General features: G+C 42.0%; 1 protein-coding gene across 5 annotated transcripts in view; it reads right to left on the bottom strand.

Moving 5' to 3' along the window:
* The window catches only part of MAPRE2 (microtubule associated protein RP/EB family member 2), a 91952-nt gene that overhangs the window by 49842 nt on the left and 29585 nt on the right, over nucleotides 1–12525 (bottom strand). Inside the window, exon 1 of one of the 5 annotated variants that reach the window (XM_083451668.1) lies at nucleotides 4317–4578. The exons of 3 other annotated variants lie outside the window; for them this stretch is intronic. In XM_083451668.1, coding sequence (XP_083307794.1) covers nucleotides 4317–4438 — 122 coding nt within the window. In that variant the 5' untranslated portion in view covers nucleotides 4439–4578. Of the gene's footprint in view, nucleotides 1–4316; nucleotides 4579–12525 lie in introns of those variants that run through there. One more of the 5 variants, XM_083451672.1, reaches the window with a different exon arrangement.

The raw sequence follows: 12525 nt of genomic DNA on the forward strand, positions 1-12525 counted from the left end.
CTGAATTTGCCTGACACAGGGTCTACCAATAGCAGCATCAAATAAAAGCTTATTTTGGTAGATTGCACATTAAAAATCACAGATCTGGTGCTTGCTAGATCCAAGGCATGGATCCTCATGAGTTTTACACAAGATGGCAACAGCACGAGGAAATCATGGAACAAATCTGTGTACACAGAGGTGATCTATGATTTGATGGCTGTTTTAGAAGGGATTCCTTCTAGAAATATACCAGGAATAGATAAAATATAGAAGAATCCATGCCTTGGATTCTCAGCCAAAACAGCACCAGGTTTCAGATTTTCCCCTTTCAGTCAATGGAGACACGTGTGTAGGGGTGTGTGTATGCAAATTCACACTCACATACATCTTTTCCCTCTCTCTGGCACTCCATTTTCTCTTTCACCTCTCAACTCCTGTGTCAATCATATATCTTCTTGCTGCCTCCCTACATTGCTATTTTCCCACCCCCACAATCGACCAGGTATCTCCCTGTCGCCTCAGTCACTTCATTGCCTGTTCAGCTGCTGATAAGAGTTTTGAGAAACACATAGAGCTGAAAAAAGGAAAGGAAAAGAGAGTTGTTTTCTCCCATTTCCTCCTTCAGCTTTCTGTACTTTCCAAAAGGGGGAGGGGCAGACAGCAACCTTGACACCACATGACAGTGAAGCGGGGAGAGAGGTCTCAGAAGACTCATGGCCACCTGAGGATGTCTGCAAGGGTGCCACTGTACCCATGGATATAACCGCAGGTTATATCCGCAGGTCACCTGGATTGAGGCCGCAGGTCACTTGGATTGAGCCTTACTAATGTCCTTGCAGGAATACTTTGAAAGGAAAACAACTTCAAAATTAAGCTTCTTATGTTATCTTCTTACTATCAATGTCTACTAGCCACAATGGCTACACTCTGTGTCTACTGTTGGACATATGTCTCTGAATACCAGTTTTGGGGAAACTGCAGAATGGGAAAATGTTGCTGCACTCAGGTTCTGCTTTTGGGCTTCCCATGGGCATCTGCTTGACCACTGTGAGAACAGAATGCTGGCCTAGATGGGCTTTTGGCTTGATCCAAAAGGCCTGTTCTAACAAGTTTCTGTTTGGCTAACCAAATTCTGTAATTCATAAAGCATGTGAGCTGCATGACTTTTTTATTATTATGCTCCTAGGTACAATGAAGTATCTATTTAGTTGCAAACAGATATGCTTTGCTAATGCAGCCAGTTAGTGTGCACGTTTTTTTCAGGAACTATGTGAATTAAACGACGGGATATTAATTAGACAATTGGAAACATTATCTATCTTGATTTAAATAACTGGCCTTCAGCTACATAATAAAGATTTAGATTTAAATAACTGGCTTTTTTCAGGAGGATGCCTTGCTTGAACCATCCTTAGGTGTGACTATTAGAGCGTCTTGTTTTCACCAGCTTAATCTGATGTACCTGAGAGTCTTCATCAATGAACGTAGCAGAATTCATTTCTATGTAGGCATGCACAGGATTCCATTGAAAATAAAAGCAAGACTTGCATCATAGTTGCATAAACAGATCCATGTACAGAATTCCTTCTGGAAGTCAATACAGAAGGAATAATACAGTATAATGCTAGCTGGTATCCTGCTGCATCACAAATTGCTGCTATATTTGTTCACTTTCATATAAAGGCTCCCATCTCAAGTTGATCTTGGCATACTTCAGAGAGCCAGACCAACTGAGGTAATGACAATTTCATGGTGGCTGCTAAGAATGCACCCTGTTGAAATTCGAACTGCCTGATCTACCACTTTCAGAACCCAGTCTTCAGATTATTCATGGATTTGGGTTTTGAGAGTTTTTATTTTGTTCAATTTTTGTCTTAAATATATACATAGAGAAACACAAGCGCTATGAGTTGCACAACGAGTCATACAGTTAGTAGGTGTCAGAGTCAAGAACACAGAGTCCATCGTCCAGTTCCAATTAGTGTACTGGAGGCAACGCTCAGCATTAAATCAGCTCCAAAATCCCTTACACAAATATCCAGGAAAGAGGAGGGAAAGAACAAGCCAAAAGCTTTATAAACTGAGTAATGCTGTGATAAAGTAATCCCACACTAGCAAATGATAGGAGGTCAGGGCATGTATTATCAGACTCCTAAAAAGACTATCTGCAGTTATCCCCAAAGTCATATGCTACATTGCATCCCACATCGATCATCAAGCCAATTCCACAGAATGTAGTTTTTGGAACATCTTGGATTAGGCTTTTATGAACGAAACCCCTATTTTTATCCAGATGAAAAATTCCCATTGTAACTGGCTGAAGCATTCTTTTTTAAAAGAATCTGCATGTATGATTAAGCAATAATTTAAGCAGTCCTATGGGACATGGTATTCTTTTCGCTTAGCAGTTTATAAACATACACAAAGCACTCTTTTCGTTCAAGACATACTGATGTAATTAAAATGAAGCAGTTACCAGTTTTCACATTTTTGTGGGGTGGGGGGGGAATAGGCCAAATTATGTCCATTTCTCTTAACAGGAAGCTGTTCAGAAGAATTAAGAAATGTGAACAGAGGAAATGAGGGTTTCAGTTTATTATCAGTTAAGGCTTTTTAAAAGCTAAAATTTTTAAAATTGACAGAACAGTAGGCACCAAATCCCCATTCTATATTTCAATTTTCAAATGGCTCAGCACCTTTTTATTCTCTTACTGAATATACTTGAAAGTATCTGCACAGTCTTAAAACACAGCCACTGTGTTTTTGAAGAAGCGCTGGCTGAATGTATGTGTTAAAGGGGGGCAGGGGGTGGAGAAGCACTTGGATTCCACAAATAATTCAGCACCTTAAGTCTTAAAAACATTGTTGTGACCTTACCTACTCAAGTAGGAAAGGAAGGGTCTTTAGTTTTCACTGAGCTGGTGGCAAACAGATCAAAGCCATTTCTACACAATATTCACAGGCTATCCAATACTCAGCTGAGCAAACACACACACTTTTTGTTCCAATTCTACATTTCACTACACACTGTAGCTTAGCCAAATATTTTTATAACGGTTTCAGGGACAGTTTCATTTCCTGTAGCTTGCTCAATGGCATGAACTCTTTTTTTTTTTAAAGCAAGCAGACAACAACAACACATCACAACACAACCCCAAGCATGATTCTGAGGTGGGGGGAGGGGAAAGGGCAGGAAGGAAATTCACTTAGATATGCCTGGCTGTATCTCTTCTACTATTCTAACCTTTCAGAGTGCACACACTGATAAAAGCCCCTCAAAACTAGTTGCATTATTTGCTATAGTGTTATACTTGCTGAAGCAATCTTAATGAGCTTATCTAGAGGAACATATTGTCAGATATGTTAATGCAAAAAAGAAAAAAACCCACCCTGCTGCCAAAAGGTGCAACATGCCAAGCCATTAATCAAAAATGCTGAGGACTGTGACAAAGAAAATAGGCACCATCCTCCTTTTCAAGCAAGGAACACAATGAAAATGTATCACACACACACACACACAAAATAACACTAAGCAGGAAGGTCAGTGTCCCCATAAGAAAGCATGATGATACAGCACACAGGCGAGGTGCCACTTGCTTTTAGGAGCCTATGCACAACCCACCTCAGTTCAAAACCCAATATTTGCAGGAGGAATTTTTTTTAGTGTATTCCTGACACCCTGACCTCTGCTGTCAAGCTTTCCACCAATCAGGGTGTGCAGTTCTTACAAAGCTCCATCAATCTGGTGGTTTAACATCACAGACTGCAGTTTAATCTAGAGGATTCCATTTTCCCTTCCACACAACCAAGGCAGTGCACCACCACCATCACAAGACCCTGTGTTCTTTCTTCTCTCCCCCAGCCTTCCCTTTCCCTGTCCCCGAAATGTCTCCTCTGACAGACACACAGACCAAGAGGACATTGGTATTACGGCTATTATTTATTTATTTGCTCGCACCTCCCTCCCACGCCAGGCGGCTTGTAAACGTTATCAATACGCACAGCAGAAAGCAAAAAAGCGCGGGGGGGGGGAGGGGAGGGGATCAAGACAGGCGGAGTATTCGCAAGATGTTTTCCATTTGGACAATGCAAAGCGCCCGTTCAAACAGAGCTAGACCACGCTGCACGCTTAGGAGAGGAGACACGCCAGATTAGGTTTAAAGCGCCGCTGTTTTTGTTATGCAATACGCTGCAACCCCCGCTCCTCCTCCTCCCCTCCACCCGGCTCTGCTGCAGCAGTTCCCCGTGTATGTGTGTGTGTCCCCGTCCGTCCGTCCGTCCACGCACACGTACGCGCACGCCCAACACACACAGAGAGAAAGAGAGCGGCTTACCTGTAGGAACGCTCCCCTCGCACTGTGTGCTTCCTGAAAGGGATGATGGTGGTGCCGTTATCTTGGATGATGTCGTTGTTGTTCTCTCCATTTGGGGACAGCGCTTGGGTAGGTCCAGGCATTGGAGCGCTCCCAAAGGCAAGCAGCCCTCACCCGGGTGCCTGTGTGCGGAGAAGCTGGGGCGGGCGGGCTCGCCGTGCGCGCGTCGACTCCTTCGCTACTGACTCGCTCCGTCTCTCTCTGCGCCGCCGGCCCCCTCCCCTTTCCTCCCTGGCCGGTGACGTCAAACCGCCGGGAGCAGCGCCCGGGCCACGTGACACGGCTCCTCGCCATAGCAACCAGCTAACTCATCAGATCTCCCCAATTCACACAGGGCTCGAGCATGACCACAGCCAGGCAGCCAAACAGGCGCACGGGGCAGGCCTAACATCTGGCACGTAAAAACACCAAGCCAGGCGGCCTCCCTCTCTTCCTCTTCGGCTTCCCCTTCAGTCTCACCCTCGGTAAATGCAGCTGTATACACAAAGAGCCAGCCTCTCTTTTCTTTCCTTTTTAAAGAAGGGATCGGGGGCTTAAAAAGGCCAACACTACCCACCCACCCTTAAAAAAATAATAATAGCCATGCAACAATGCGATGCGGAAACCTTCCTGCACGTATCAGAAAATAAGGTTCAGTTGCAACCACGCTAGTCCCAATGTAAGCGGGGGCTGATGGGCGTAGGCAAAACATGCGACAAAACGCGTGGAAAGCCTCAGGTTTAAAATTATGGGGGTCTCTCAAAATGAGCATTTTGTAATCATCACCCTCGGAAGCTTGGATGAAGCACAACACGAGTTCTCAATGGCTAAAGCAAGGGGGCGGGATGGCAGCTTTCCACAAGTATATTTACTATTAACCTCTTCTTATTTTAAGGAGCATTTAAGAGAATTTCAGGGGAAGGGCTGCATAGCAAAATGCACGTTCTTCCGCCAAGATAAGCACAGAGACAGAAAAGACACAGCATCCCTCCTCCCCCAACAATCCCTTGCTCTTAAGCACTCAAGTCATTTATTTTTTGTCCTACATTTAAGAGACACAAACAAAACAAAATAAAAACCCAAGCTTTCCCCCCTCAAAGCCTCATAATCCATCATCATCTATTCCCTGGATAATACCAGGTTATTTTTGGTCTCAAGCTACTGGAATTAGTATCAAAACCAGTCTCTCATGTACTAAACCCAGATGGCAGCAATAATCCAAACATCAGCAACAGGGCACACAGTCTCTAGTTTTCCTTACAGATTAAAAGAGCATGTAGTATATTCTGATCCTTGCTATTTCAAAAATTGCTTCTTCCTTCGAATGCATAATGATTCCCCCCCCCCCTTATTTATTGGTAATAAAAAACTTGAATGAGAAACAGCGGCTGGATTTTTACAATGTATTTTAATAACAAAGTATTTTAATAACTGCTCATATTCCTAATAAAATGTTTTTCAACATTCTGTTACAAACCACTGGCAGGAAAGGGTGTCTAAGAACTCTTTTCTTAGACAAAGACTGCTGAAATCACCTTGAAAAGTTCAAATGTATTTAACAGCCTCAGGCCATATACTGAAGCCATTGATGGCTTTCTTCCTTTTGAATATGCTTGCATGAAGAGGGGGTGGGATAGAGGTACATTTGCAAGAATCTACTTGCATTAACACTTTGTTAAGGGATCTTTAAAATATACATGTTAACTATCTTCCTTTTGTTTCGGCTGCTCCTGATAGCATCATAGTATCAGACAGACTCCTTGGTCTCCAGTGTCTTTGCATGGCAACAGTTCTTGCTGGATTAGCATATGGTGGTAAACAAACCTTTGATCTTGAAAACTATTTTAAATATCAGGAAACTATAAACAGAGTCAAAGGTTATGGGGTAACAAAAATTATACTACTGTATTGCCATTCTTTCTGTCAGACAATGGGATATTCAGTACAACTTCTGCTATGTCAGTTCAGATGAGAAAGCAAAAGTCTTCAATATCTTAAGATATATCTAGAGATGATAGTTGTGTTAGTCTGTTGCCACAAAAAAGCACATTCTTGAGGTATTTCAAAAGCTAACGTGCCACAAAAAAATTAAGGTGCTACAAGACTCTCTCATTTTCTTTTTCTGTGTTTAATCATCGTTCTACTAAATATGTATGTCATCTTTCCTCCAAAGGAGCACTGGATAGCTAGTGTACATGGTTCTTTCTGCATGTTATACTTACTACATGATATGAGGTGTAGAGAGACTGCAACTGGTCCTAGGTCACACAATGAGATTCACAGGCTGAGTGGAGATCTCAACATAAACCCTCCTGGTCCTTAGCAAACACTCCAAAATCACAACACCACACTTAACTCAGCTGTATGGTCAATCCATGTTCCCAAATGAATTGTGACGGGGTTGAAAGATGCCTGCCCACCTGCCTCCAGAGTGATTTCTGGGGGATGAAGAGTGTGGTAAGAGAGATGCATAGCACAGAAGCAGAGGCAGAAATCAGCAGCAGTAAGGGATGGAACTTGTGGAGAGAGAACTTTAACAGAGAAGCATTGTGCATACCTAACAAAACTAACAAATCTCAGAGAAACTAAGGAATCCCAGAGGAAGGGACCTCATAACCTGCCATAATTATCCAAATGAGTTAGTTGCCTAGGTAAGGACTTTACCAACCAAAATTCACACCTCCAGCCTATCTTGCAGCTAGGCCTTACACCTTTACCATTCAACAGAAAGGGTATCAAACTATCTACTTGACTAGAAAGGAAAGCCTTTAGGAAGCCATCCCAACTCCTTCTGCCAGCCTAGGATAGCCCCTCTCTCTGACACAGCCCACCCAGCACTCCACCTATTCAGTAGCTAAGGAAATCTCCACCCACCCCACAAACACAGTATGCTTTGCCTGCTTTGTTGTACTGTATCTTTGTATTAAGGTAACAAACTATATTGCTTAAGCAAAGCATGCGTCCTGAGCTTTATTTCAGCTTTACCACATTGTGGCATTCTTTCAGGGCATAATCTGAGCCAGATTCCACCAAAACCTATATAAACTCATGCAGACTCCGAAAGTGCTTTAAGGGCCGAGCTCTAAAACATGTAAAACAACATAAAGAGACTGAAGGGTACACATTTCCCTCACATTTTGCTCTCACTTAGCATGGATTAGAGAAGGCCCAGTCACAGTCTCAACAATTCTCATTTTCGAATAATAGGCACCACACTCCAAATATGTGTTGGCACCCTAAACTGCAAAATGATGCCAAGAGGATGACAAATATCAAATCAGCAAAAATAAAAAAAATATTTCCGTTCACAAACATCTACTTTGATCATTTTTTCACAAGCCTCCACCACACACAATGGAACTATCATGAAAGCAATGAGAAATATCACTTCCTTCCAGCCAACAGAAGTGCAGTGACAAAATTTGCTGCCTTTCACAGGCGGCCAGGTTAGTAAAGATGAAAAAACAAATTCAGCTCTCTGTTCAGCACTAATTGGGAGGCTTTGGGCCAGTCTCTCAGCCTGACCTTCCTACCTTATAGGCAATCAAGAGGCAAAATGCTCTGACCTCCTCTGAGAAGGGGCAAGAGACCAAAAACAAAAACAAAACCCCACACCATTTGCAACCTTGAAATAGGTAGTCTGCTATCTCTTATTGTCAAATCAACCAGAGGGCAGTAGTTCTTGCTCAGTGTAACAGCTTTTACAATTTTGCATACAGAAGCCAGGACACCCTACAATTTTCATTAAAAAATATAATATCATAGAGGTTCATAAAAGCTCAAAGTCCAAATCTTGGGAGCTTCAGGGGTATAAATGTAGGCATCACATCTAAAAGTTGGGCAACAGATGGAAGGCCCAGATTCCCTTTACTTGGGTAGATCCTGTCAACTGATTCAGAATATGCTTCACTGGGTGCCAAGTGCTATCTCCAAGTCACTAGTCAGAGTGCTGAAATTCAGTGTCTGTCCTGCAGCAATGCTCCAGTTCTAAACCTAACCTACTTTACTGTGTTATTAAAAGACTAAAAAAAATAAATTAGAAAGGTTAATGCAGATTTTTTGCATTTATTGCCCCCCTCCCCCAATATACAGTACACCTCAAATATGTAACAGGACAGAGGTACAGAAGCAATGTGGGAAGACAATTATAGGCTCTTCATTTATGGTGTAGAAAAAAGGACGTTCGAGAGAAAAGCAAATTTAAACTTGTAATCCAACAACTTTCTTTTTAAGCATACAGAGAGTGCACAGAGAGTGCCCTCCACAGTTCTGCAGGCAGAGAACTGATGTACCATCTCTTATAAGAAATGTATCCTGTGTAAATATCTTTGTAGCATCAGATGTTGGATTCAGTCAGCCTGCTCATCGAGAGGGTGTGGCATCAGGCATTGCTTTCCGTACAGTTTCTTCCTAAGAATTGAGCATGCTGTCAGTGATGCCACAGATATAGCAATCCTGTGTCCATCTAGAACACAGCAAGAAAAGCATGCTTCCTCATTTACTAATGGTAGACTTGTGAATAATGACACCAAGAATACTGATGGCATAACAGGTGTGGGGTTTTTTTGCCCGTTTCATTATGTTACTTAATAAGTTGCTGTATATTAATTATGTTAAGAGTTTTGTAAGCTGCTGTCTCCCTGCTTATTTAACTTATATGCAGAATTTATCATGCGAAAGGCTGGGCTGGATGAATCCCAAGCCGGAATTAAGATTGCCGGAAGAAATATCAACAACCTCAGATATGCAGATGACACAACCTTGATGGCAGAAAGTGAGGAGAAATTAAAGAACCCTTTAATGAGGGTGAAAGAGGAGAGTGCAAAATATGGTCTGAAGCTCAACATCAAAAAAACTAAGATCATGGCCACTGGGCCCATCACCTCCTGGCAAATAGAAGGGGAGGAAATGGAGGCAGTGAGAGATTTTACTTTCTTGGGCTCCATGATTACTGCAGATGGTGACAGCAGTCACGAAATTAAAAGAAGCCTGCTTCTTGAGAGAAAAGCAATGACAAACCTAGACAGCATCTTAAAAAGCAGAGACATCACCTTGCCAACAAAGGTTCATATAGTTAAAGAGGTGCTTTAATCTTCCATTTCCTATGCTTTCTGCCTGCTTTGGTGACAAACTCACTGAACAATTGTCAACAGAATGGGACAAAGCCTGTTGAACAGGCACATAGACTTAACTCAATTGCTTTTTCATCTTCATCTCCCATATTTAGTCCATGGGGTCCTCCAAATGACCTATTCATTTTGCTTGCACAAAGCTTACATGTAGGTTAGACTATGTCTGGTCTTTATTGAGAATCCATTCTGATTTATTTATGGAGGAATTACATGAAAATGAACATTCATCCCAATTTGTTTGCAGGGTGTCTACACATCTTTCCATTAGTCATTCATTTACCTCATGCTTTCCAATGCATTTGTCTATGACTCTCCAAACCACAAAATATCCATTTGTTTATAAGTAGATTTGTTGTGCCAGAGCAACAGAGCACTTTAACAGCACAAACCTAAAGTTCTGATATGTGCTTGGCTCTCTCCTGCAAGATATGGACAATTTGAAGGCACCCTATGGTCAGGTCAGGCCATTTCTCCCTGCCCCCATCAACAGAAATTCTGGTCATGTTTGGCCATTTCTCAGCTATACCCTACTGTCTTCTCCTCTGGTCTCCCCTTGTCTCACCAGAGTTCCCTTACATCTATTCATGACTGTGCTGTCAAATATTTTATCTCTATAAGAGATCTGACCACATGGCACCCTACATCCTTCCTATATACTCCCCAATCCTACAGAAGGTCCTTGTCCTTACCTTTACATCTATCCATGTTCTTGCTCCCTTATTCTCGCTACTGTTATATCTCAATACTTTCTTGTGATCTTCACTCCTCCAGTTACATTACCCTCAACCACCCAAAGGTGTCCTGCTCCCTCAAAAGACTTTGGCCTTTCTCCCCCATATGCTTGGAACTGCCTCCTAGAACACTTGCATGATGTTAACCTGTCACCAGTTGTTCCTTTGAGGATGTGGTTTGCATTCAGCACTGTTTAAATCTGGCACCAAATGGAAGTCATGGCTGCAAAGGAACAATCAGGAGCATACTCTAAGCTGTGCATGCCTGATAGGTTCCCCCCCCCCCTTGCCTGACATCATATGCTAGTTGATGGGTGTGGCCACCTGCCAGTCAATCCACCCAATGTGGCTTACAGAAGGTTGGCCACTTCTGGTTCCCACCCTCTGGCCAAAAGGGTGCTCTCCTGTAACTTAGCTTAAGCACATGTAACCAACATAATATTTCTTCCCTGTTAGCCTTTCCTTACTTCTGTCCCCTTCGATTGCCTCTTTGTTCAATTCTAATTGTAAGCTCCTCAGGAAAGGGATCTCTGTTCTTCTAAAAGCATCATTGAGGATGATGACAGTATATAAATGATAATGATAAAATGGCATATAAGGTTTCCCATGGCTTGCCAGAAGTGAGGAATGAAGGATGAGCTTTGACACATGTTTGTGCATTTAAAAGACCAATGACAACAACCACAAAAAGTAATTGACAGGTAGGCAAATGGATAGTGGTTGGATGAGAACTCATCTCAGTGTAGAGATGAGAACTGGATAGCCCCCAAATGTCCTAGAAGAACATGAAGATTTGCCGCTCTTTGATGAAAATAGGGATGTCCCATTCCATAATGATAATTTTACTATTTATATCCCACACATCTTACTGGATTGCCCCAGCACTCTGGGCAGCTTCCAACATATAAAAAACATAATAAAACATTTAAAAAACCCTTCCCCATACAGGATTGCCTTCAGATGGCCCTGGGGTCGGGAAACTCCATTTCCTCCCACATATCTCCAGTGAAAATAGGGACATCTTAGGAAAAGCGGGACATTCTGGGATCAAATCCGAAACTAGGATGTCTCTGGAAAATAGGGACACTTGGAGGGTCTGGGAGAACAATATAGTAAATGAAATGTCTGCTCTTTCTCACTACTTTGGGTGGGACGGGGGGGGGGGGAGACACACACACATATCAAACTAAGAGTATGAAACGGCAGCATTTTGTTGTTGTTGTTAATGTAGGTGCAGCACATTTACTACTTTTCCTGGCAGATCTGAACCCCTTAAATGCTCTTTTCTTCTCACTGTGTCTCTTAAAATTATGGTGCAAGCACAGAGAGGGGAGGGGAAGCTTTATCTGAAAAGTCTTCTTTCCCTTTACAGCTACAACCCTGCCAATGCAATACTGAGAACAGAGGGGAGGAATAATATGGGTTCCATATGGATGACATACCTTTTGGCCTAGCTGACATTTCAGCATTTTGAAACAATGCACATATTACAGATGTAGTTAATTTGGTCCTTACTGCAAACCACTACATATACAGTAAATCATCTTGTAGGTTTCCTCCTCCCACATTCATAGCTGTGTGCAGAACAATTCCAATAAGCAGCAGACCAACTGACATAAAATGTAGACCACAAGCCAGTTGTTAGAATGCAATTCCAGTCTCTAGAGAGTTCCTTTAAGTAAATAGAAGGAACAACAGTTTGGAGGGTTGGAGGTTTACAGCCGAAGTGGGTGTAATGCTAATGAAAGCCAAAGATTTCTTATCAAATGTTACTTCAGTGAATAATAGGAGAAACCTCTTTTTTAATGGACAGTCTGCTTCTTCTATGGCTTCTGTCTCCCAAATTCCCTTCCTTTTCATATGAGATTTCATTCAAAATGAGCACTTTCAGGAAATTCCAACAATATTTTCAGTCAATAATGCAAATACTCAATTTGACCAATTCTTACTAGAATATGAAAATAATCTGGTAATCTACATTTGTAGTAATCTACATTTTGGAAAGCCGACAAGCAGCATTTCAGGGAAGTGCTTTATTTTCACAATTTCTTTATTGATTATGTCCTCTCCCAAACTAGTGTACAGGCCAAAAATTTTTATAAGGTTGTCTAGATTGTGTACAGATGAGCATCCTATTCCACACAAATGATGTCAACACAGATTTGGAGACTGATCCAGGAAAAAGAAAGAGCCTTTTCAACATGTGTAATAAAAATGCAATATCTGTGTTGGTTAGAATGCTCTTCCACACTACAACCACTTTTTCTATCGCATTCATATTGATATGTTCACATGATTAGCAGAAGAGAGACTCAAAGGAGATTTCAC

The sequence above is a fragment of the Podarcis tiliguerta genome (genome assembly GCF_965153285.1).
Source record: "Podarcis tiliguerta genome assembly, chromosome: 7".
NCBI lineage: Eukaryota > Metazoa > Chordata > Lepidosauria > Squamata > Lacertidae > Podarcis > Podarcis tiliguerta.